General features: G+C 40.4%; 1 protein-coding gene across 2 annotated transcripts in view; it reads left to right on the top strand.

Annotated features, from left to right (window-relative positions):
* The window catches only part of PLOD2 (procollagen-lysine,2-oxoglutarate 5-dioxygenase 2), a 477,372-nt gene that overhangs the window by 262,419 nt on the left and 191,260 nt on the right, over window positions 1-23,693 (top strand). For both annotated transcript variants that reach the window (XM_078666442.1, XM_078666441.1), the window contains exon 4: window positions 8,349-8,512. In XM_078666442.1, coding sequence (XP_078522568.1) covers window positions 8,349-8,512 — 164 coding nt within the window. The remainder of the gene's footprint in view (window positions 1-8,348; window positions 8,513-23,693) is intronic.

Raw genomic sequence — 23,693 nt, 5'->3', positions numbered from 1 at the left:
TAGGTAGACCAATGGACCTTAAAAGAAATATGTCTACAACATAACCCTGGGAATTCAGGTTTATTCCTTTTTTTATCGTTCTCATGACCTTCACAACAGACTCGACCATTTTGTATGTTCTGCAATGCTTGGCCCTCCATCACTTCCACAGACACTGGGCAGAGTCCTCTCTGATCGCAACCCATTATGGCTGGGAGTTAGCGTGAAGACCACACATCCACTTCCTACCTGGAGTTTACAACTTATCCTTTTGGATGATCACGCATTCCAGAGCTCCTTCCGCAGAAATATTAACACACACTTTGAGATTGACCAGGGCTCTGTCTCTTTCAGTACAGTGGAATGAAAAGCATTTAAAGTGACAATCCATGACACTGCATTAATTCAGTAGTGGGTGCCAGGTGAACCCTGGACTTGGAAATAAAAATGCTAGAGGATTCCTTAACCCAGCTGAAGAGGCAATCACAGACTGACACATTGTGTGTAAAGTTCCTTGTGGAAGCATGCTGTAAGCCGGCTGAGCTCCTGAAGGGACCCTGGCAGGTTAATTCCACTGAATACACAGCAAAAGTCCATACTGAGGCCTATAAATCTGGTTCCCTACAGGTTTGGTTGATTAGGCAATAGCACTTATACCCCCAATCACACATATTCAGCTCACACCAGATGTTACCCTACATACACAATTCAAAGTACATAATGCTTTTCCCCAATATTACACTACACTGTACACTGCTACCCATGATAGTCCACAAACTGTGATAATTGATTATCTGGATGCTGTCCAACTGCCTTGTATAACACACAAGATGCATCAGGAACTAGACACTTTCATAGCAAGTTCAGAAATAAGGGAAGCAATACAGTCTCTTGCCTCAGGTAAAACTCTTGACCCAGATGTGCTGGCGATTGAGCTCTATAAAAAATGCCCAATTTGATAACTCTAGGCTTGAAGGCCTGTGCCAAATGCCAATTGACAAATAGTTCCAACCCACCATTAGAAGTGCTCTTCTTATCTCCATCCCAATTACTGACAAGGATGCAATCTATTTAACCTTCTACCGGCCACTATGAATCCTTTAATTTGGATTTCAAAATTTATAGCAAAATTTGGGAAACTCTCTTGCTACCACTATTACCCTCACTTAATTACGTGTACCAACATGGCTTTGTGCCAGAGAGAAGTAGTTTGTTTAACCTCAGATGTTTTTTTCTGGATTATAGAATTTGGCCACCACCGAACATCTCCGGATGATCTTAGACTCCGGTCAAAGTGCTGCGCTGATTCTCTTAGATCTCAGCGCAGCCTTTGACACGGTATCCCATGACATTCTTTTGAAACGTCTGGAGATGGCCGGTGTGACGGGCCTCGCTTTGCTATGGTTCCAATCCTTTCTTAAGGACAGATCCTTCAAGGTGTCAGCCCCTCCATTTCTCTCTAAAACCCATCCCATAGCCCAAGGAGTCCCCCAGGGCTCAGCGCTGAGTCCCTCCCTCTTTAACTTATATGTTCAGCCACTTGCGGATGTGGCCAAAGAGTGGGGGCTCACGCTGGTCTCATACACCGACGACACTCAATTGGTCGTCACCCTCTCGGAAAGCCTGTCCACCGCGGCATCCAAGTTTACAGAGGGTATGGCAGCGGTGGCACAATGGATGACGGACAATTACCTCCAACTTAATGCCGGGAAAACCGAGGTGCTCCTCCTTGGCCGTAACACCAGCCTATGGAACGAGCACTGGTGGCCGTCATCCTTGGGCACCATTCCACTCCCTAAAAACTGTGTAAAAAATTTGGGAGTCTGGATGGACGCTAAACTCAGCTTCCAGTCACATTCTAAAAAGGTGGCAGCCACCTGTACAGGTCTCCTAAGGAACCTCAGGCCTATACTTGGACTCTTTGATTCTAAGGCTCGCCAGCTAATTATCCAGGCAACCATCCTGTCACGCCTGGACTATGCTAACGTCCTCCTCCTGGGAGCAAACAAAGCAGAAACGGCTAGGTTTCAACGAATCCAGAACGCGGCGGCCAGAACGCTAGTTGGTCTCCCACGCAGATGCTCAGTCAGAGCTACCATCCGCAAACTCCACTGGCTGCCCGTGGAACACAGAGTTAAATTCAAAGCTCTTACCACGATCTTTAAAATCGTCAAACAGGGAAATCCCCCTCTGCTGCGAAACCTGGCCCGACCCTATGTCCCCGGCCGCGAACTGCGCTCCTCCAACCAACTTCTTCTGGCAGTCCCCAGAACTAGGCTCTGCCGCACTGGAGGGCGCTCCTTTAGCGTTCTCGGTCCCAAACTTTGGAACAATCTCCCCCTCAGTATCCGTTCCATAGACTGTCTCCCAGTCTTTCGTAAAGCTATCAAGACCCACCTTTTTCCAGCTGCCTAGGGCCCTCACCCTTCCCCCCCCCCCGCCACATAGGTGTGTGTCTGTCTCTCAGCGCCGGGACGCCCCATTGCTGGGGTAGCTGTTGCGCTTCACCAAACCTAGAAATTAGAAATTAGAAATATCCTTGCTTCGAATGGCTTATATGCTGTTAGATCTAGAAAAAGCATTTTACTCTTTCGGGTGAGATTTCTTTTTTTACTGTACTGGAAAGGTTTGCTCTGGGCTTGCATATGCTATGACTGATTAAATTACTTTACACAGTACCAGTGGTGCATGTCCAAACAGGCAAGCTCATTTTAGAGCTGGTGGTAGTCATGCAGAGTACATTAGATGTATGTCCACTCTCCCCCATCCTCTTTGCCCTTGGGGTTGAACCCTTAGCTTCTCAGCTGCAATGAGATGAGAGGGTTTGGAGAATTCATCTGCAAGACAGGATACACTTGGTGTCCATTTATGCTGATAACATGCAGTAGTCCCTTAGAGATGATGCTGTGATACCTGTAGAGGTAGTGATTTCACTAAGCGTCTGCACCATAGTTGCAGGCCTACAAGTAACCTGGTATAAACTCCTGAAACAGCTCCAGCACATCCAGAACGCCTCCACACGCCTGATACTCCACGTCCCTCACCGCAGCCACATCACATCACACCTGAGAGACCTGCACTGGCTCCCCGTCAACAAGAGGATAACCTTCAAGCTCCTCACCCACGCACACAAGGCACTCCACAACTCCGGACCTGCGTAGCTAAACAGCTGACTACACCTCCACTCGCCAGCTTCGCTCCGCCGACCGAGCACTCACCACCGTCCCCCGCATCCTAAGAGTGACAGCCGGAGGCAGATCATTCTCCCACCTCACTGTCAAGACATGGAACACCCTCCCCATCCACCTACGGAAGACCCATGACCTACTGACCTTCAGAAAACTCCTCAAGACCTGGCTTTTTGACCAGTAGCAGCACTCCCCACCCCCTAGCGTCTTGAAATCCTCACGGGTAAGTAGTGCGCTTTACAAATGCCATGATTGGTTGATTGATATAAATCATTCCTAATTTCTTTTTTCTCAGACACCCCTCAGATTAACCTGAATATCAGTGGAAGAATATTGAGATGGAAGAAAGGAACATTTAAATATTTGGTGTACAGAATTTATCATTGTGACCAAGATCTCTTTGATGTTGACATTACTAAAGCAATGACAACGCTTTGTATTCAGGTGGCCTTTTCGGGAACACTGCCTATCTCTGTGATTAGGGGTATTGCCCTTTCCAAAATGACTGTTCTCCCCTGTTTACTGTATTATTTTGCAAACCTCCCACTATACCAACTAGCAAAGGTTTTCATACACTAGATGTCCTAATGGGAGAACTTATCTGGCACTGTGACTGATGCGGTGTGTCACTAGTAAAGCTTATATTTCCTAGAGATAAAGGGAGGCTAGGATCTCTGAATTGTGAGCATTATTATCTTGCAGCCCAATTGCAATGGATATGCCACTATTTATCCGATAGCCAACTAAATGATACAGCCTTGACAGAGTGTCCTTGGTAACTGATGGACATATTGCAACTGTTTTCCAGCAGGATGAACACCCTTCCCACACTCCCAATAGCTGTAAACAGCACCTCATTCATTTAAAACAACCTTACTCATAACTTTGCAAACTATATCTTAAATGCCAGCTACCCCCTGCTAGGCCTCCTAAAAAACCAAGAATTTCCAGTTGCCCCTACACTTAAAACACTGGAATGCTGCAGGCATCCAAAAACTCGGTGCCCTTTTCCACGAGGGACAGCTTTTGCCCTTCGAAGAACTAATGGAGCAATTTATTATTCACAAGGGTCAATTTCTAGCATTTAATGCCCTATCTCACTCCCTTCGCACTTATTAGAATATATAACTAGAATATAATTTCAGACAACTGCAAAATCATGGTATTGTAAAATGTCTTCACACTATGGGACACCGTCGTCGGCTTATTAGGTGGTTGGCTAAGGCCCTGGAGGAACATACACATATCTCTTTTACAGCCCTCAGAGATAAATAGGGTGCCAAAATAGACAGATCATTTAATAACAAGGAATGGAAGAGTTTTTTGGTCTACCCCTCCAGAGTGTCTAGAAATGGCAAGTTTAAATGTATACAATTCAATATCCTTCATAGGGCATACTTCTCCCCAGCTAAGATTAATGAGTTTCCACTGATGTCAATGCAGGCTATCTGCGCTGTGATTCTATGGAAGCCAACATGCTGCATATGTTCTGGTGCTGCCCGTCCTTATCTCCTTATTGGACTGTGATTAGTAATCATTTCACGAGGGCCACAGGGTGTACCACCTTAGAGACAAGGAAGGCATGCCCCCTGGAAACATTTTAGTGTGCAAAGTAAACCAAGCTCACAGCTAGATTTCTAGTACTAGCCTTGCTGCTCATTATCCAAGCCATTACATGACATAGGAAAGCTGAAAGTTATCTCACCCCTGCATACATCTGCAAGGAGCCGGACAGTATTTACATGGGGTGACTTCAAGAGCAGATGTTCAGGCGTGAAGATGCTCAGGAACTTCATAGATGCATTTTATTTCAGGCCTCAAATGCGCTTATGACTGAATTTCCGGCAATAAAGAGCAATGGCACCCTATCACCTTAGGTATACACCTTGTACTGCATAGCATGCCAGTACAAATATAGTGTACTGTGACACAAACGTGACGCCTTTTGCTATATGGTCTATTAACCTTCGGCAGGAAATTGTGTTACTGGTTGAGGGGGGTGAAACCCTACTCAAGCAGAAACCACAATCCTTGTCAGGGTGAAGTTCTACTCCTCTTACCTACGAACCGATGGATTTGTATCACCTCATCATGAAATCAGATTCCCCACTTGAACCTTGCACGCCCAAAGTTATGCAGCTGGAAGCTAATGGTACCGCTCCCCATCTTACAGCAATTCTGAAAAAGGCTATTACTTCTGGCGGCTTCCCCAAAGATGGAAAAAAGTTTTCTCAAAAAGCCCAATCTGGACCATCCCATCTAAAAAACTTTCCTTGCTATCTGTACCCACCAAAACTTTGGAGAAACACCTGAATGTCCAGCTGAGGACTCATCTGAAAGAACATCAATTACTGGATGTCTCTTAGTTCGGATACAGGAGTAACCATGGGACTGAGACTGCATTGGTATCAGAGGTCAATAATATCCATTCCATGATGGGTACAGGGCAGGCTGCGGCACTGCTCCATTTGGATCTATCCACAGCTTTTGACACAATCTCTTTTACCCTGCTAGTTTCTTAGCTGAATGAAATGGGGGTCACAGGTTTAGCACTGAAGCTCTTAGCAACCTTTCTGAATGGCAGGTCACAGACAGTTATTGTGGATGAGTTTCGGTCAGGTTCATTACCCCTACCTATGTGGGGTTCCTCAGGGTTCCTCCCTGAGCCATATATTATTTCAATTATATGTCTCCCCACTGGTGAAACGTATAAGGTCTTTTGGCCTTCAGGCTTTGTCCTTTGCTGACAACATACAAATAATCATGCCTGTCACAGAGGCAACGGCTACCATTTTTAATAACTGTATGCAAGGAGTGGGAATATGAATGGTAAAAAACTACCTTAAATTTAACGGAGACCAGACTGAGGGCTTGATCTTTGGTAGCCCACCATCCATATGGAACCATTTGTGGTGGCCAGATATGCTGGGCAAATTACCCACCCCTGCAGATTCCACAAAAAGCCTTCAAGTTGTGGTTGACAACAATCTATCCTTTGATATTCAGGTTAACCGGGCGGTTTCAACCTGTTTAGGTTATAAAGACTCTAATGAAACTGTTTCCATTTATTTCCTTCCTGGTGCGTGAGCAAGTGACTTTGGCATTGATTACATCCAGGTTGCATTGTTGCAATGCGCTATACCGGATATTATTAAGATCATCATATCCAAACTGCAGCTTGTCCAAAATGCGGCAGGAAGATTGATTCTTAATGTTCCCAAATTTCAATTGGCATCTTCATCTAATTCATGATGCAGTATTAGCCTAACAAGGAAAGTAATTATGGGAGAAATAATTGTAACTGATTGCTGATAAAATTGCTATGCAAATTCAAAACATTTGCAATATATCCCAGTTCAGAATAGTTGATCACAAATGGAACCCCTAATGAGTATGCACAGTAGGGACGTTCTAGACTGCTGACCGTAGTAACATTTCTGGTGGTCTTTGTGTACATTTGTTTACTTGTTTAGGTTTGCCCTAGGCAGCACGTGCGCTGTGCCTTAGGGACCTTTTGGGCCAGATGCACGACCATTACCATTTGCGAGTCGCAAATTGCGTTGTTTTGCGGCTTGCCAAATTTCATTTACAACAGTGTCTCAGACATTGTTTGTGGTTCCTAATGGGGTCACAAATTGCATGCGTCGTTAATATTCATGAGGCAGGTGCAATTTGCGACCCCTTTGGGAATGGCTAGCACTACCAGGGATGTTGGCCTTCTGGGGTCAGCAGACCACCATGTCTGTGACTGCTTTTTAAATAAAGCAGTTTTTTTAAAATGTAGCCCGTTTTTCTCAAAGGAAAATGGGATGCATTTAAAAAAGAAAAATGAAACGTTTCTGTTTCATTTTTTAAGAGTAGACAGTGGTCCTTGGGACCACTGCCTGCTCATAGAAAATATTTTCGCATCCATTCACAAAGGGGATCGTTTGCGAATGGCTTACTACCTTCCTGAAGTAGGTGGTCAACTGCAAGTGTTTTGCGGTCCCAAAACAATCATACATTGAACTGCGAGTCATTATTAGGAAGGGATGCCCTTTGAAAACCCTATTTGTGAATCAGTAATAGGTTACAGACTCGTAAAATAGGGGTTGTCCGTGGGGCAGACCAATTTTGCAGTTGCAAATGGGCCAATTTCCTTTTTGCGTCCGTAAAAAATGGTCGTACATCTGGCCCTTTGTATTCTTTTTGTGGGCTTAGAGACCTCCCTTTGCTTTCCATTGTCACTCTCATTTGCTTGCTTCTAATTGGTCAGCTGCTATAGGCATCCTACCTCTTTCTTTGTTTGTCCCTATCCAGAATCATGGTTACAATTCTTGTATCCTTAAATTGTTCATTTTGTAGGCACTATTTTTTCCTTGTGTTTAAGCATTCTGCTAGAGTGCGCCTTTTTCAGCTGCTCCCTCGTGAACTTTTCCCCACTCAGCTGTCTGTCTTCTTGCCCCACCTGCACTCGGTCCCTCCAGTATTGTTTGTGTTGCTTGCCTACACCCGCCCCTTCCTCCTTTCATTGTTGCTCATCTTGCTTGCCCCAACCACCCTGTTTCCATTGTTGCTTTCCCTCGTGTTGCTTGCCCCTCCCACACATCTGCCCTCCCTTTGTTGTCCGTGTTGCCCCCCACCATAACAAAACAAATAGTGCTGTAACGCGGGCACTGCTGGCCGAGTCATAGCACGTTTTTCATACAGCCCCCCCGCTCTCTGTGTTCTCCCTCACCCATCCTCCCTCTAACAATAAAGAAAGAAAAGTGCTATGACATGGTCAGCACAGATCACATCAGAGAACTTAAAAAAAACATTTTAGGCATGCTGCCCAGCAGCTGTGCTGCTGTACAACATGGCCAAAACATTGACAAATATAAGACCTCCTATGAGTGAGACCTGTTGACTTTGCCAATGAGTGTGTAAGTTGGAGAATAATTTCCACCTAAAATGACCTTTTCACAAAGAGAAATTTATTTTTTTAGGGAAGATTAGTCTCGAGATAGGCTGGACTCTTTGTCAGCTGTCAAGTGCTAAGTCCTAACGTTCCCTTAAACACAAGAGTACCAGACATGATGTACACCAACTCTGAAATGCAAAGAATGCACTTACCTTTAAGCATCCCTATGTCTTGAATAGCTTAAGAAAACAAATATCAAATATGCCTGTGGTTCAAAAATATTTGCTTGTATTTCACAGCTATGGTGTTATATTTGCTGGTGGTCCAGAAGAGCTGCTAAAGAAGTTCCATGAAGCTAACAACAAAGTGGTATTCGCAGCAGATACTCTAGTTTGGCCTGATAAAAGACTTGCTGATAAGTATCCTGTTGTCCGAAGTGGAAAACGGTTCCTAAGTTCAGGAGGTAAATGTGTGTAATGTTCATCAGTTGATATAGATAACATTTTGAATAGTATGCAAAGATAAGGGGATGTTTAATTATCATGTTGGATATTTGTCTGTAAATCGTTTGCACACATTATTTAATGCAGCGAAAACATCCTGGATCAATTTTGTTTTTTATAAAAGTTCAGTATTTATAGTTGAATCAAACTCGTAGAGTGTCTTTGAATCTAGTTATCCCAATTGCCCAAGTCAAGGGGATAACACATAGGGGCAGATGTATCATCACCATCATTTGCAATTCCCAAATAGCGATTTTTTAGAAATCGTTATTTGGGAATTGCAAATTGGGATGTATGTAGAAATTCGCTATTTTTTAGCGATTTCTTAAAATTCCTTAATTGCGATTAGCAAATTGCTAATGACAATTAAGGAATAATTTCCCATTCATTTCGATGGGCCAGGAGGCCCATAGGAATGAATTGGAAGTTATTCTCAATTTGCGATTCGCAATTTGCTAATCGCAAATTGAGAATAATTTCAAGGGTGCAGGGGTGTCCAAAGGACACCCTGTTGCATCCCTGAAATATGCATGGGTGCACATGTGGCGCACATACATGCCCTAAGGGCATGTATGTGCATCACATGGCACTTTGAAAAATGCAAAAATTTGCATTTTTCAAGGAATTCACAACTTACCATCAATTAGAAGTTGGTGGTAATTTGCGATTCCTTAAGGGCATTTTGCAATTTTTTTTTGCTACATACATTGCATTTAAGGAATCGCAAAATTTGAGATTCCTTAAATGCAATTGCAAAATAAGGAATCGCAAATTTTGCGATTCCTTATTTTGCACCAGATTTTGCTTCATACATTCCATTTAGCAAATCCACATTCGCAAAGGCCGAAATTCTGCGAATTCCGGCCTTTGCGAATGCGAATTTGCTTGATACATCTGGCCCATAATCACTAGCAGTTAGTGGACATTGAAATAGGTGGTGGATGTAAATGCACCAAAAAGTGAATCAGTGCGAAGGAAAATAGCTCGTCAAAGTGATCCTTGAGAATATGTAACAGTACTGGAGACAAATTCTGAATTTTAAAGTATACATTTCCAAAGAAATTGGCTGAAAACCAAGAAATATGTTTTTATATCAAGGCGGATTCGTATCTAGTTACAAAGGGATTTTGTAAATTTGGTGTATTCCTACTGTCTCCCTTTCACCATTTAACATGTATATTTTTTATATATGATTTTCTTTGAACTGTCTTTTTCGTTACTAAGGTACTTTACCTGTTACTGATACGAATTTTCCACTGTATGATCTTAAATATATACAATACTGTTGATTCATGGAGACACTGATCGCTGGTGAACTGCATGTGTAGGTAATTCTAGGGGTAATTCTACGTTATGGTGATGTATTGAACAGAAATTGCAATGAGTTTTGCACAACCTGTAGATACTTTTATTGTATTTCGATCAGTTATCCAAAACACGTATTGTATTGTATTTTTTTTTTTATTATTGTGTTAATTTGCACCTTTACAGCACTTGTGAGTATTTTCACCACTCTAAGATGGCGGCCATTTTCGCTGGGAATTGGGTGTCCTACCTAGATGTCATTGACCAGCTCTAAACTTTATTTACACATTGTGCACACAAGTTCACTTACGTGATCAAGGCTTGTCTAAGCCGAAACATGTTGTAGGTGCAATAAACACCCTTGGACTTTGACTTTAGCGTGATGTTCTGATTTTTCTGAGAGCGTTGCTATTGGTGTTGTTTTGGAATATATATATATATATATATATATATATATATATATATATATATATATATATATATATATATATATATATATATATATATATATATTTCATATACATATGCTCTCAAACACTTTCCCTACTGTTGCACTCACTGGAGTGGGAACAGTCATTTTGATTCCTCTGCTATCCAACACTTTCACCTACTGTTGCAGTAACTGGAGTGGAAATGTCATTTTTATTCCTCTGCTATCCAACACTTTCCCTACTGTTGCAGTAACTGGAGTGGGAATAGTAATTTTTACCCATTGGCTATCTAATACTTTCCCTACTGTTGCACTCACTGGAGTGGAAAATTTGAGTTTAAAGACTTTTAAATAGTTTAATGTTTTAATTTATAATATAATATTTTTTTTTAATACGATTTTATGTTATTGGTGTATGTATATATGTATATTTATTTGTAATTTTTTTCTATATTTATAAAATTATAAAATAAATTTAATGTAGGTTTTAAAGTAAATATATATATATTACATGTTATATACGTATGTTTACATTTTTTTATTACATTTGATAATGCTCCCGCTCCTATAAGACCCTATTGGCGCCTTGGAAAACGTCTTACCATCCCTCCCAGAACGGGTTTCTTAATAAATGCGCGCTCGCTCATTAAAAATAATGTTGCCTTCCACGAGTTCGTTGAAGAGAGACAGCCAGACTGGGTCTTTGTGACGGAAACCTGGGCCTCGGACTCCTCCGGTCATGACTTACTTCTGGCCATTCCTGATGGCTATTCTCTCCACAGGCAGGACAGATTGCTCCGTAGAGGTGGAGGACTTGCCATCCTCTATAAATCCTCCCTTTCTTGCACCATGAAACCCCTATCGATGCCCCAAGACCGTTTTGAAGCATTATACTTCTGCATTCTGTGTGCCCCATCTGTCATATTCACCGGGATACTTATATACAGACCACCTGGTCCTAGAGCTAGTTTTTGTGTAGATCTACTTAGAATCCTTGAACCCTATTTTGGAAAATCTCGTCTCTCTATTTTGGGCGATTTCAATTTCCACCTTGATGAAGTTGGTTCAAAGGACACCTGTACACTAACTGAGTCACTTGAAGCTTGTGACCTCGTTCAGATGGTGAACAGCCCAACACACAAGGCTGGCCATATTCTGGACGGGGTATTTTCCAGTGACTCAAGATTATCTACTGGCCCCCCTTTGCCGCTGGTCTGGTCAGACCATCTTGCAGTGCCGCTAGAACTTGCTCTCCCTGCCTCGGCCACGGCTAACCAGGTTGCCACCACATATGCTCTCAGGAGAAATTATAGAAACATCACCGACGAAGCTCTTGCCCCTTACGTTCGGGCCATAGAGCTCTCCACCTCAAGAGAGGCTGGTGAGGCAGCTCAAGAACTCGCGGACTCCATCATTACTGCAGTTGAGAAGCTTGCCCCCGCCTCTCTCCGCTATGTGGCGAGACAGAAGCCCACTGCTCCCTGGTTCTCTGAACATCTGAGACTTCTGAGGCAGAGCTGTAGGAGTAAGGAGAGACGCTGGAGGAAATCTTGGAATATGAAGGACCGGGAGGAACACAAGTCCGCTTTGCGGGAATACAAACAGAGAGTGATCAAGGAAAAGCAGGAGTATTTCTCCAATCTTACAAGTTCTCTAACCTCATCTAGAGAACTCTTCAAAATTGCTGATTCGCTGTGCTCTCTCCAACTTCCAGATCCAGTGGTGAGCTCACAAGATCTTTGCAATAACATCTCGGATTTCTTTTATAGTAAAATCGCAGATATCTACACTTCTTTAGAAGCTCAACGCCACTTCCTGGACGATGATGTTCCTCTTACTATAGCCAACCTTGATACTTTGGTCGAAGGCCCCTCCGAATCCTTCACCCAATTTCCAGCACTATCACTGGAAGGACTTAATCTCCTGCTAGACAGGACCAAATCCTCTTCCCCAATGGATCCTGTACCGCTAAAAAAGTTAAAGGAGTGCAGAAACAGCATCCTTCCGCCTCTGCTTGAAATCATGAACTGGGCTATGGTCCAGGGTGTATTTCCGCCGGTGTGGAAGAAGGCTATAGTGAAGCCTCTCCTTAAAAAACCGTCCCTGGACCCGGGCCTCCTTAAAAATTTTAGGCCGATCTCTTTACTCTCAGCCCCGGCAAAGATGTTAGAAGGGCACCTCAATACACATCTTTCCACCTTCCTTGAGTCTAGTGAGTATCTTGATAGCTGGCAGCACGGATTCAGAAAACATCACAGCACCGAATCCGCTCTCACTGTTGTGGTGGATAATATTCGCCGCAAAGTTGACCTTGGCCAAACCACAGTGCTGGTCCTATTAGACCTCACGGCTGTGTTCGATACCCTTTCTCCCGCCATTTTAACATCTCGGCTTAGGGAGGCAGGGGTCACTGGACCGGCCCTGAGTCTTCTTAACTCCTTTCTCCATGACAGAGAACAGAGAGTCATGCTTGGAGATTTCCTCTCCCCTGCCAAGTCATTGCAATGTGGGGTGCCACAGGGTTCGGCCCTGAGCCCGACCCTATTTAACATCTACGTGGCCCCCCTTGCTAGACTAGTAAGATCGCAGGGGATGGAGGTGGTGTCTTACGCCGACGACACCCAGATCATGGTGTCCCTGGCCCACTCTGTCAGTACATCCGCATTCAGCTTTAGGTCATGCATGCAGCGTGTGGCGGAGTGGATGATCCTTAACTCCCTAAAGCTGAATGGCGACAAGACAGAGGTCTTGGTCTTCGGTAAAGACGAACACGTGTGGTCGAGCGAGTGGTGGCCTTCATCTCTTGGCACCTGCCCCACTCCCTCCCAATCGGCCAGAAAACTCGGCGTCATCTTTGACACTTCACTCTCCATGACGCTCCAAGTGAATAGGACAGTGGTCACTTGCTGGGGTGTCATCAAGATCTTAAAAAGAATTCTCCACTACCTCTCCCTCCAGGCGCGCAAACAGTCTGCGATTGCTCTTGTTGGCTCCAGGCTTGATTATTGTAACTCTCTCTATGTGGAGTCCAACAAGGGCCTTATCCATCGACTGCAAACTGTACAGAACGCCGCAGCGCGCTTCGTCCTGGCCCTTCCTATAGCATCATCTGCCACCTCTGCTAGGAGAAATCTTCACTGGCTCCCCGTCCAGTTTAGAATCTCCTTTAAGCTCCTATGTCTTACATATAGAGCACTTGTGGCTGGCCCTGCGGACGCACTTGGTACCCTGCTTACCCGCTATGTACCCTCGAGATGCCTACGATCGGCCGGGCTACACCAATTGGTAGTGCCCCGCGCTAGGCTGACCAGATGGGGAGCGAGAGCTTTTTCTGTTGCCGCTCCCCAGCTTTGGAACTCCCTTCCGGTGGAGATCAAAACCCTTCCCTCCATGGACCTGTTTAAAAAGGCCCTTAAAACTTGGTACTTCATCAGAGCCTACCAATGAGATACTGCTGTCTGAACTGGCTTTTTCCTTTATTTGATGTAGGCTGATCCAGCGGGCTATAGAAAATATATCATAAACTACGCTACCCAATTTCATAACCTATAAACAAAATTCTAAACTATACATGGACCCATTTATGAACCTGATATATTTTTGGGCCTACTGAATCAGGTGGTCAAATAAATCTATATACACATTATTTACAAACTATAAACATTTTATACATTTGCAGAAAGAATATTGTCATTAGAATAAAACCCAATCATTTAAATGACCACCATAGGCGACGTGATCTAGCTAATGGTAACCTATACTTCTAAATAACCAAGACCAGCTTGTTTGTTAAAAGTAAGATTTTATTTTCTAAATAATAGTATATATGTTGTAAGTTTTATGAATGAAATTTATTTGCAATAAAGCAAGCATAATGGTAAGAAATAAGAAAAGTACAATTTAAGCAATTGAATCAATTTAAAGAAATTATATGAAGTTTAGCATTTCTAAAACCTATTTCCCTAACTAAGCTAAATAGACAGAAATTAAAGTAAAGTTCTTTGAGGATTCTTACGTGCTCCACGCAAAGTCCAGCAGCACATCACCCTCATCGGAAAGTCAGAAAGCAGCAGCCAGCCCAACCCTAAGGGCATGACTTTTTATACCTTTCTACGCTAACTAAACTAGCAAAGGAAAATTTTCAGAAATACTCGACGTCCCATTGGCTGAGAGTGACAAGTGACATGTCACCCGATTCTTAAAAAGTTCCACAAAATCATGTCTTACAAAGACCATTGTCTCTTCCACTTGAAGCCAGAGGCTTCCTGCGATTGCAACTTTGTTTTAAGTCATCCTCGCAGCTTCCATAGTCTTACAGTGCAACTTCCGCGGATGCCAAGTTAAGGACTGACAAAAAGTTCACTTTCGACCTTGGCCATGTCCGACAGAATGATGTCAGCTCATCAGTTTTTGCTTTGTGAATGCATCTTCAATAAACGTTTTAATTCAGAATGGGCGTCTCGTGACTTTCTGCAGAAATATGAATTAGCTCTTTTTGTGCGGCTCAAATAGTTAGGCCTCAAAGCAGGCAACTTATGAATTCTAGTATAAAACAAACACAAGAAAAGTATTAATGTAAGAAATAAAGTATATTCTGTATCCACCCCATGGTTTACTAATTAATTAACCCACCCGATTAATCAAATGTTACCTAGCCATTGCAAACAAATAAAGCAGCGTTTATATTTACCAGTCTCCGTTTTTCTATGAGACCCATATGCACCTAGAATAGTAGAAATGACATCACACAGACAAGAATAAGCAAAACAAGCACATGCTTAATTTAAATATGCAGCAGTTAGTAATGACAAAAACGAAAACAATAAATTATTTTATTATTTTGCACGAACAAAAAGATGCAACATTTATGCACGTTTATGAGCACACATGTTAGTCCCCCCACGTGTAAAGTTTAATCTAGGTTGTATTAGCACGACATATCACACATCATTAATAATTTTATTCATGTTATGGAAATGTGACTTTGCGAGTTTAAACAAAATTTTGTTTTCTATCTCGCTCCATCAACTCCCTCATCTGGTGATTAACAAATCACCACACCAGCACTCAAAATTTTGGTAAATTTATTTTATAAGAAATCGATTCAAATTCATTGTATTAGTAAACCTAAAAGTCTGTTTCAGCATAATCCTTGCAATTAACATGACGCTCTCTATGTAACTCCTGCAACTCAATCTCCCTTTCCTCTTCTTTTCTGAGTTTATAAATTCTCTTCTTTTCTCTTAAATGCTTCTTTCTTTTATGCAACAGACAACCTACTTTAGTCAAAATAAAAATGAATATAATTATAATCAAAGGTGCCAGAATCTTGCCAAGAATTGAACTTCCGATATTATGAAACCAGTTTTTAATTGCTTGAAACCTATTTGAAAGTTTCCCAGTAAAATCTTCTTCTTCTAAAGGAATTATTTCAGAATGCATTTGTGTAATATTCTTAATATACATTTCAATATTTTTACTTTCATCCGGTATATATGTACAGCAATGTTGGATATGTAAAATGCCACAGACTCCTCCCTCTTTTGCTAGGAGTATGTCTAAAGCAAGACGATCTTGAATTACCATGGATCTAATTGCAATAACTTCAACATTCACTAATTGAAACCCATCAGCAGTGTCAGTTGATAATCTATCAACTATAGTGGACAATTTTCTGATTCTCCCTGCATTTAGGGTTATACCAACAAAAGGTATTACAGCTTGGAAAATATCTCCCAGAACTTCAGTAAAAGTTTCTCTTTTAGCTCTATTTACATAATTATGAATTTTAAATAATCCTTCTGAATCTCTGTCAACATGAAACACTTTAGGAAAAACAATTCCCACATAACAAGTTCCATACCAATGGTCTGGAAGGTTGTAGTAGGCTTTGTCACCACAAACAAAATAAATTCCAGGAAAGATAGGATCTTTTCCACCTTTAAATCCCCAACCTCCCAAAATCTGATAAGTATCTTCACAGTTGCTTGCACCTACAAAATAATTATCAAAAAGTGTGTTATCTCTTCTAATGCAAAGCTTTCCACTAACAGGTTTGTCTATGTGAATTGCAATATTTTCAAGCATTTTGCCATTTAGTTTCTCATCCTCTTTTTGCCAGAATGATGACTTAGTCTGCTTGACTAATTCATTTCTCTTATAAATTGCTCTTCTCTCCTCAACCATATTCAGAAATTTCTTCCCTTCAGCACTTAATTTACATGTTAGATTATTCTTGTAAGCATACTCATAAGTGAGTTCGTTAGTAACAAGGAAATATTCTCTCAATTGTTTAGCTTTCTTATGCTTATTTAAAGCATTATCAATTTTAACATTAGCAAAAATCTCATCATAATTTGAATAGTAATATTCTAAACGACCAGTTTGATAAAATAAACTAGTTAATACACTACATGTAACAGCATAAGTGAGAGGAAGCATATTATATGTTACTCCCTCAGAAACAGAAGCGGGCAACTTAACGCACACATAACAATCCTTTGCATCCATTACCTTTACATATTCACTCAAAAGCTTTGTGAATGTATTGCTTGAAAAATCACCTATTGATTTATCTTGATGAATGTTAGGCTGATGATCAATTACTTTTGCAGATGCACTATGTTTAGTTTGGCTAACCAGAGCTTTGCTTGTTAAATTAACTTTGTGTAATTCTCTATTCATTTCTAAAGGTATAATCACAGCTAGTACCAACCAGAGCAGAACTAAAATGAGCAGACACACCAGAGTCATCTTACAGCATCTTTTAAAAACAGAGCATTTTGAAGTGCTCTCCTTGATGTAAGGCATTTTTAGGTTAGTTTTAGCCTCAAAAATAAAATTAAAAATAAAAATAAATTTTAAAATTTATATACACCCCCCTTTTAAAATATTTTTCTTTTTATAACCCTAAACAAGATTTCTTCGACCTTATGTCATACATAAGTTTTTCTTCTACTAGACAGTTTTTCTTCGACCTTGTGTCAACTAACAGGATTTCTTCAGCCTTATGCCAATTTAATAAATTTGTATTTCAATCATTGTCACTAATTTCTTGGATTTCGTTTTCTTCTTCACTACTATCATATATGTCAATAACAGGTGGAATTACTAAGTAAGTCCACTCAGGAGACTTATATTTCTGGTTTGGTCTAATTATTCTCTTCCCTTTTCTTGATATCACTTCTATTTTCCTTCCAACTCCAACCTCTTTTCCAGGACTCTTTTGACTACTGATTTCTTCAACTTGTTCTATTGGCTTTTTAATCAATCTGACTCTCAATCTTCCACCAGGCCAGTAGTCTGCTTTTCTCACGTACTTTTTCTTTGGTTCAGAATTATTCGATTCTGATTTCCAAGTCCTTTTCTTTCTGTTTTCACTTTCACCTTCCACGTCACTTTCCTCAGTTTCGTAGTCTGAAATTTCAATTGACTCAGGAACTTCTCTATTCGGCAATTTTACTCCTTCAGGAACTTCACTTTGTCTTCCATCACTGGTACTCGGTAATTCGTTCTCCTCCTCTTCCTCAATTACCTCTAGCTTCCCAGATTTCGGATTTTTGTTCCTTACTTCAGAGCTTGTTCTCTGCCTTTCGATACTCTCCTGGTCTGAAACTTCTTTTGGTTCAGCTTCTCTGTCTTCAACATAGACAACCGAATCCTCAGTTATCTTTCCTTTTAGCAGATTCTCTTCACCTTCAGAATCTATTTCAATTATTTCTAAGTCTTTTCTTGTCAGATTTCCATTCACTGGCACAGTTTCCAGATGTCGACTTTCTTGTCGATCTTCAGAATCTGGAATTACTTCACCTTCTGTTCTGTCTTCTGCTTCAGAATCAGAGTCATCTGTGGTATCACTTTCAACATCAGAACTCTCAGGAGTTGGTATTGGAATAGTATGACTTGGATGAATCCAGCGCTTCAATCCTCTGCACTTTACAGCATTAGTAGTGATCAAGATTACCTGCCTAGGTTTCTGCCATCTAGGAGATAGACAATTCCTCCTCCGATGTACTTTCGTTCTGACCCAGTCTCCAGGTCTCAGATCATGTGTCAAAACTTTGTCATTTGATTGTGCTTCAGTTCCCACCTGATTAGACACAGAAGTTACCATATCAGATAACCTTTTACAGTAATCCAAAATTGCACTGTCATTTATGCTCAACAGTTTACCTACAGGTACAAAAGCTTGCCTCATAACTCTTCCCATCAAAATTTCATGAGGACTCAAACCTGTCTTTTTATCTGGTGTACTTCTTATTGACATCAAAACAAGTGGAAGAGCATCAGTCCACTTAACTCCTGTCTCTAGACACATTTTCCCAATTCTGTTTTTGATAGTTCCATTTATTTGTTCAACTACACCTGATGCCTCTGGTCTGTATGCACAGTGTATTTTCTGCTCAATACTCATAGCTTCGCAAATTAATTTCAACAGTTTGTTATCAAAATGACTTCCTCCATCACTCTCAATAGTGACTGGAAAACCGTACCTTGGGATGATTTCTCTGAGCATTAGTTTTGCTACTGTAATTGAATCACAATGTCTTGTAGGAAAAGCTTCTACCCACCTTGAGAACAAGCATACAATTACAAGTACATATTTCAAACAGTTGTGTAAGGGCATTTCAATGAAATCTATTTGTAACCTGGTGAAGGGACCACCTTCTCGACCAATTATTCCTGTCCCCACCACTGATTTTCTGTTTGGATTCATTTGTTGGCATGATAAACACCTTTGACAAAAAGATTCTGCAATGGTTCTAAATTTGGTATTGAACCATGTTTCTTTAAACAGTCTGACCATAGAATCTCTTCCTAAATGTGCAGGACCATGATATAATCTGGCCATGTCAGAAATCATGCAATTTGGTAAAACTACTCTCCCATCTTTGTAAACCCACACTCCATCTTCATCACGTTGTCTACAATCTGATCTTAACCACTGATCTTTTTCTTCATCATCTGCTTCGTTTTGTAAATCTCTAATCTCATTCCATGTTTCTACAATAGTTGTTAGCATTAATGAATTTGAATCAGTTTCTGTGCTTCTATTCCGATTGTAAGAATAATTTTTCCTTGCGCAGTACTTTGCTGTTTCATCTGCGAAGGCATTTCCTTTGGAAATATAATCAGTTCCTCTAGTGTGCGCTGCACACTTGACTATGGCAATTTCTTTTGGCAATTGTATTGCTTCAATTAATCTTCTAATGAAAACTGCATTTTTAATTGGTGACCCTGTTGATGTCATGTATCCTCTCTGTGACCAGAGTTGTCCATAATCATGCACAACTCCGTACCCATACTGACTATCAGTAATGATGGTAACTCTTATATCCTTTGATATTTCACATGCACGAATTAAAGCAATCAATTCAGCTACTTGTGCTGAACGAACTCCTTCAAGACATGATGCTTCTTTAATGTTTTCGACTGTACAAACTGAGTATGAAGCTTTCAAGACACCACCTTCGGATCTTAAGCATGAGCCATCTACAAAGTAGACAAAATCCGATTCAGGCAAAGGTCTGTCTTTGATGTCTTTTCTTGGTTTTGTGCAGAATTCCATGACATCTAAACATTCATGTTCTGTCTCAATGTCATTAACGATTTCAGAATCAGGCAGTAATGTAGAAGGATTCAGATTCAAACATCTTGAAATCGAAACATTATCTGCTCCCAGTATGATTTTCTCATACTTTGTCAATCTGCTACTTGTTAAATGTTGAGTCTTACCTCTTGTCAGTAATATTTCAACTGAATGAGGCACAAAAACTTTGACAGGAAATCCCATAATGATTCCTTCACTTTGTTCAAGACTGATACTTGTAGCTGCAACTGCTTTCAAACAACCTGGTAATGCTTTTGCAATTGGATCAAGAACTGCAGAGAAGTATGCAATAGGTTTCTTTAAATTTCCATGTCTCTGAATTAACACAGATAATGCACATCCTTCTCTCTCACTGCAATACAGTTCAAAATCTTTCTCATAATTTGGCATACCCAAAGCAGGAGCTTGGCATAAGCTCTTTTTCAGGTTCTCAAAAGATTCCATCTCAACATCATTGAGAATAATTGGATCTTTTACATCTGATTTGGTCAGTCTTTGTAGTGGTTTCGCAATTACTGAAAATCCACTTATCCATTGTCGACAGTATCCTACCATTCCCAGGAACATTCTGACCTGTCTTTGTGTTCTTGGCGGTAACATTGCTTGAATCATTTTTATTCTCTCTATTGTTACTTGTCTTTTTCCCTTTGCAATTCTGTGACCAAGATATTTCACTTCCTGTTTGCAAAATTGTAGTTTTGCTGGGGACACTTTGTGTCCTTCTTCTGCAAGGCGATTTAACAGAATTATTGTGTCTGTTACACAATTTTCTCTTGTCTTTGCAGCTATTAACAAATCATCAATATACTGCACCAACGTTGACCTACCTGGTAAGTCTAAATCTTCTAATGATCTTTTTAACAGTTCGTTAAAGATTGAAGGACTTTCTGTATAGCCCTGAGGGATTCTTGTCCATCCAAGGGTCTTACCTTGGAATCTGAAAGCAAAGATTTCATAACTGTCTGGGTGTAGAGGAACAGTAAAGAATGCATTGCAAAGGTCAATGACTGTGTACCATTCAGCATCATATGGAATCTGAAATAGAATCACTGCTGGATTTGGAACCACAGGACAACATGGAATAACAATTTGATTAACCTTTCTCAAATCTTGTACGATCCTAAATGTTCCGTTAGCCTTTTTAACTCCCATAATTGGTGAATTACAAGAGCTACTCTTCATTTCTTCCAATACACCTTGCTTGATTAATTTTTCAATTACAGGTGTAATACCTTCAATTGTCTCTGTTTTCATTTTATATTGTGGAGTGTTTGGAAATTCTATTCCCTGCTTCAATGCAATTTTAACAGGATCTACGTTTTTCATCAGACCCATCTCATTCCCAGTAAAATCCCATATTTCAGATTTCACTGTTTCTTTTAGCTCTTCAGGTAAATCTTTTTCTTCAAATGCAGGAAACAATTTTGTTTCTTCTGCTTCCATCATCATCATTGTCATTCTGTACAAACCATCTTCCTCCATTGTTTGTAATTCAACTCCTTCAGGAGAACAATATATTCTGCAATTCATTTTACATAGGATGTCCCTACCTAATAGATTTACTGGACTACTATTACAAACCACAAATCTGTGTTTGTCTCTGTAATTTCCAATTTCAACTGGTACTGGATCAGTTAAGTCTGTTTTAATTTGCTGATTACTTACTCCGACAACTTGGATGGTATCCCCAGAGAGAGGTAGGTTTTCTATTTCCACTGATCTAACAGTAGAACGGGTAGCACCAGTGTCCACTAGAAAAGTGATGTCTACATCATTAACTTTCCCGTTTACATAAGGACCAGACTGGTCAACCTCAAGAGTGGCTCCAACAACACACTCTTCCTCCTCTCTCGGGCACCGTCAGCAATAATCATCAGAATCACTGTCTTGGCTTTCTGTTAATAAAAATTGTTGTGAAGCATTTTGCATTTGAACCCTTTGCTGCTTTTGCTGTTTTTGTGGTTTTATTACCTGTTCACATCCCTGAAATCCCACGTTTGGATTATATTTTTGAACTCCCCCACAATTCGGAAAAGGTGGTTGTGGCAACTGGTCTTGACGATTATTCACCTGTTGTTGTTGCTGTTGTTGTAATTGTCGCTGAATATTAAATTCATTTAACCCCTGTTGCATCTGTAGCTGTTGCTGCACGTTAACACCATTCTGCATCTGTGGATTCAATAAGGGATTCTTTAAGTTTCTAGGAGGATGAGGACACTCGTCCCTCCAATGTCCAATTTCGCCACAATTAAAACAAGGTAATCTTTGTTTCAGCTCTTCTATTTTTGGGCTAAATTTCTTTTGGAAATTATTACCTTTAAACTTTCCTTGTATCTGGTTCGTATTTCCAGTTTGAACAAAATTAGTGTTCTTATTTCCCATGCTGGCAATCTGTTGCTCAGCCACTTTTACCTGTGCCCACATGGCTTTCTCCTTCAGCTTCTTCTGTTTTACTTCTAATTCATCGCTACAATATTTTGCTTTTCTCAGAATATCATCAATAGATAGTGCTTGCCATCCGACAATACTAGTTCTGATCATTTCTCCAATTTCAGGCTTTAGTCCATAAACAAATCTATAGATAAAATGACTCATGTCTTTCTCATCTAATTTTTCATAACCACTGTATTGTTTAAAGATTAACAGTAGTCTTTCATAAAAAGAATGAACTGATTCTTTTGTTTCCTGCTCTGTTCTCTCTATTTTAACCCAATCAACTTCTTTGGGTGGAATTTTGTTTTTCATCCAAACAATTACTTTCTCGTAAAAATCCATTACGAGTGGATTTGGGGCACCTGTTTCTTTAATTCGCTCAGGTTCTGTTTTTGGCCAACTAATAGAAATTTTACATTCTGTCCAAAGATCAGATGGAACAACAATGTCAAAAAATCCATCCAAATCAATCCACAGAACTTTTGACACTTTGATAAATCTATCGACTTGTCTGTACCACTCAACAGGTTTCTCTCTTAATTTTGGAAAATCATTTGTAAATAACAGAATGTCCTGTCTCGACCATGGGACATGAACATATCCTCCACCTGCAACTTCTCTCATTGGAAATTGTTTTGACATTCTTTCTAATCTTTCATCTTCCTTCCTTTTAGTCCATTTCACTCTCCATTTGTTCAGTTCTCCTAGCTTTTTGATATAGACAATTAAATCTTTAATGTGAACTATTCTTCCCATTGAGTTCAAACTCTCAATGTCGCTTTCTGAGAAATCTAATCTGTAATGTTTTGCAAAATTCTTTTGTTTACTCACATCGATTTCAAGTTCTGCAGCTAGATCCTCTAATTGATCATATTTATTTTTCGTTTTCCATTGAATACTTTTGCAAATGAATAGTAGTTCATCATCCCGATAGTAATTTAAACTATCTGGGCCAATTGTTCCAATTATTAATTCTTCAATATTTGCTTTTAATTTGGCCACATCAAGCTTTGGTGTGGTTACCCTAACTTCAGGACTTCCTACATCTGACATAGCACCCATTGGTGTTTTTGGAGATAAATCCTCATTAAAGGTTAAATCAGGCATTCTCGATCTAGAAGTGTTTAATTCAGTCAAGTCTGAATAAAATTTTCCAGCAGGCTTTTGAATTTCTGTATTTAAAGGAATAGATAATCCAGTTTTGTTTGTATTTCTTTGATCAAATACAGGCTGAACAGGACCTATTGTTACTGGAACTGTGACAGCTTCCATGCCTTTTGTCATTCTTTTGATTAATTCTTCTTTAGACCTTAAGTATTCATTATAATCATCATCCTCAACATTTCTTGTTTCTCTTGTATAA

Source organism: Lissotriton helveticus, chromosome 11, assembly GCF_964261635.1.
Source record: "Lissotriton helveticus chromosome 11, aLisHel1.1, whole genome shotgun sequence".
Taxonomy (NCBI): Eukaryota; Metazoa; Chordata; class Amphibia; order Caudata; family Salamandridae; genus Lissotriton; species Lissotriton helveticus.
This window is presented reverse-complemented; position numbering and strand designations above follow the sequence as displayed.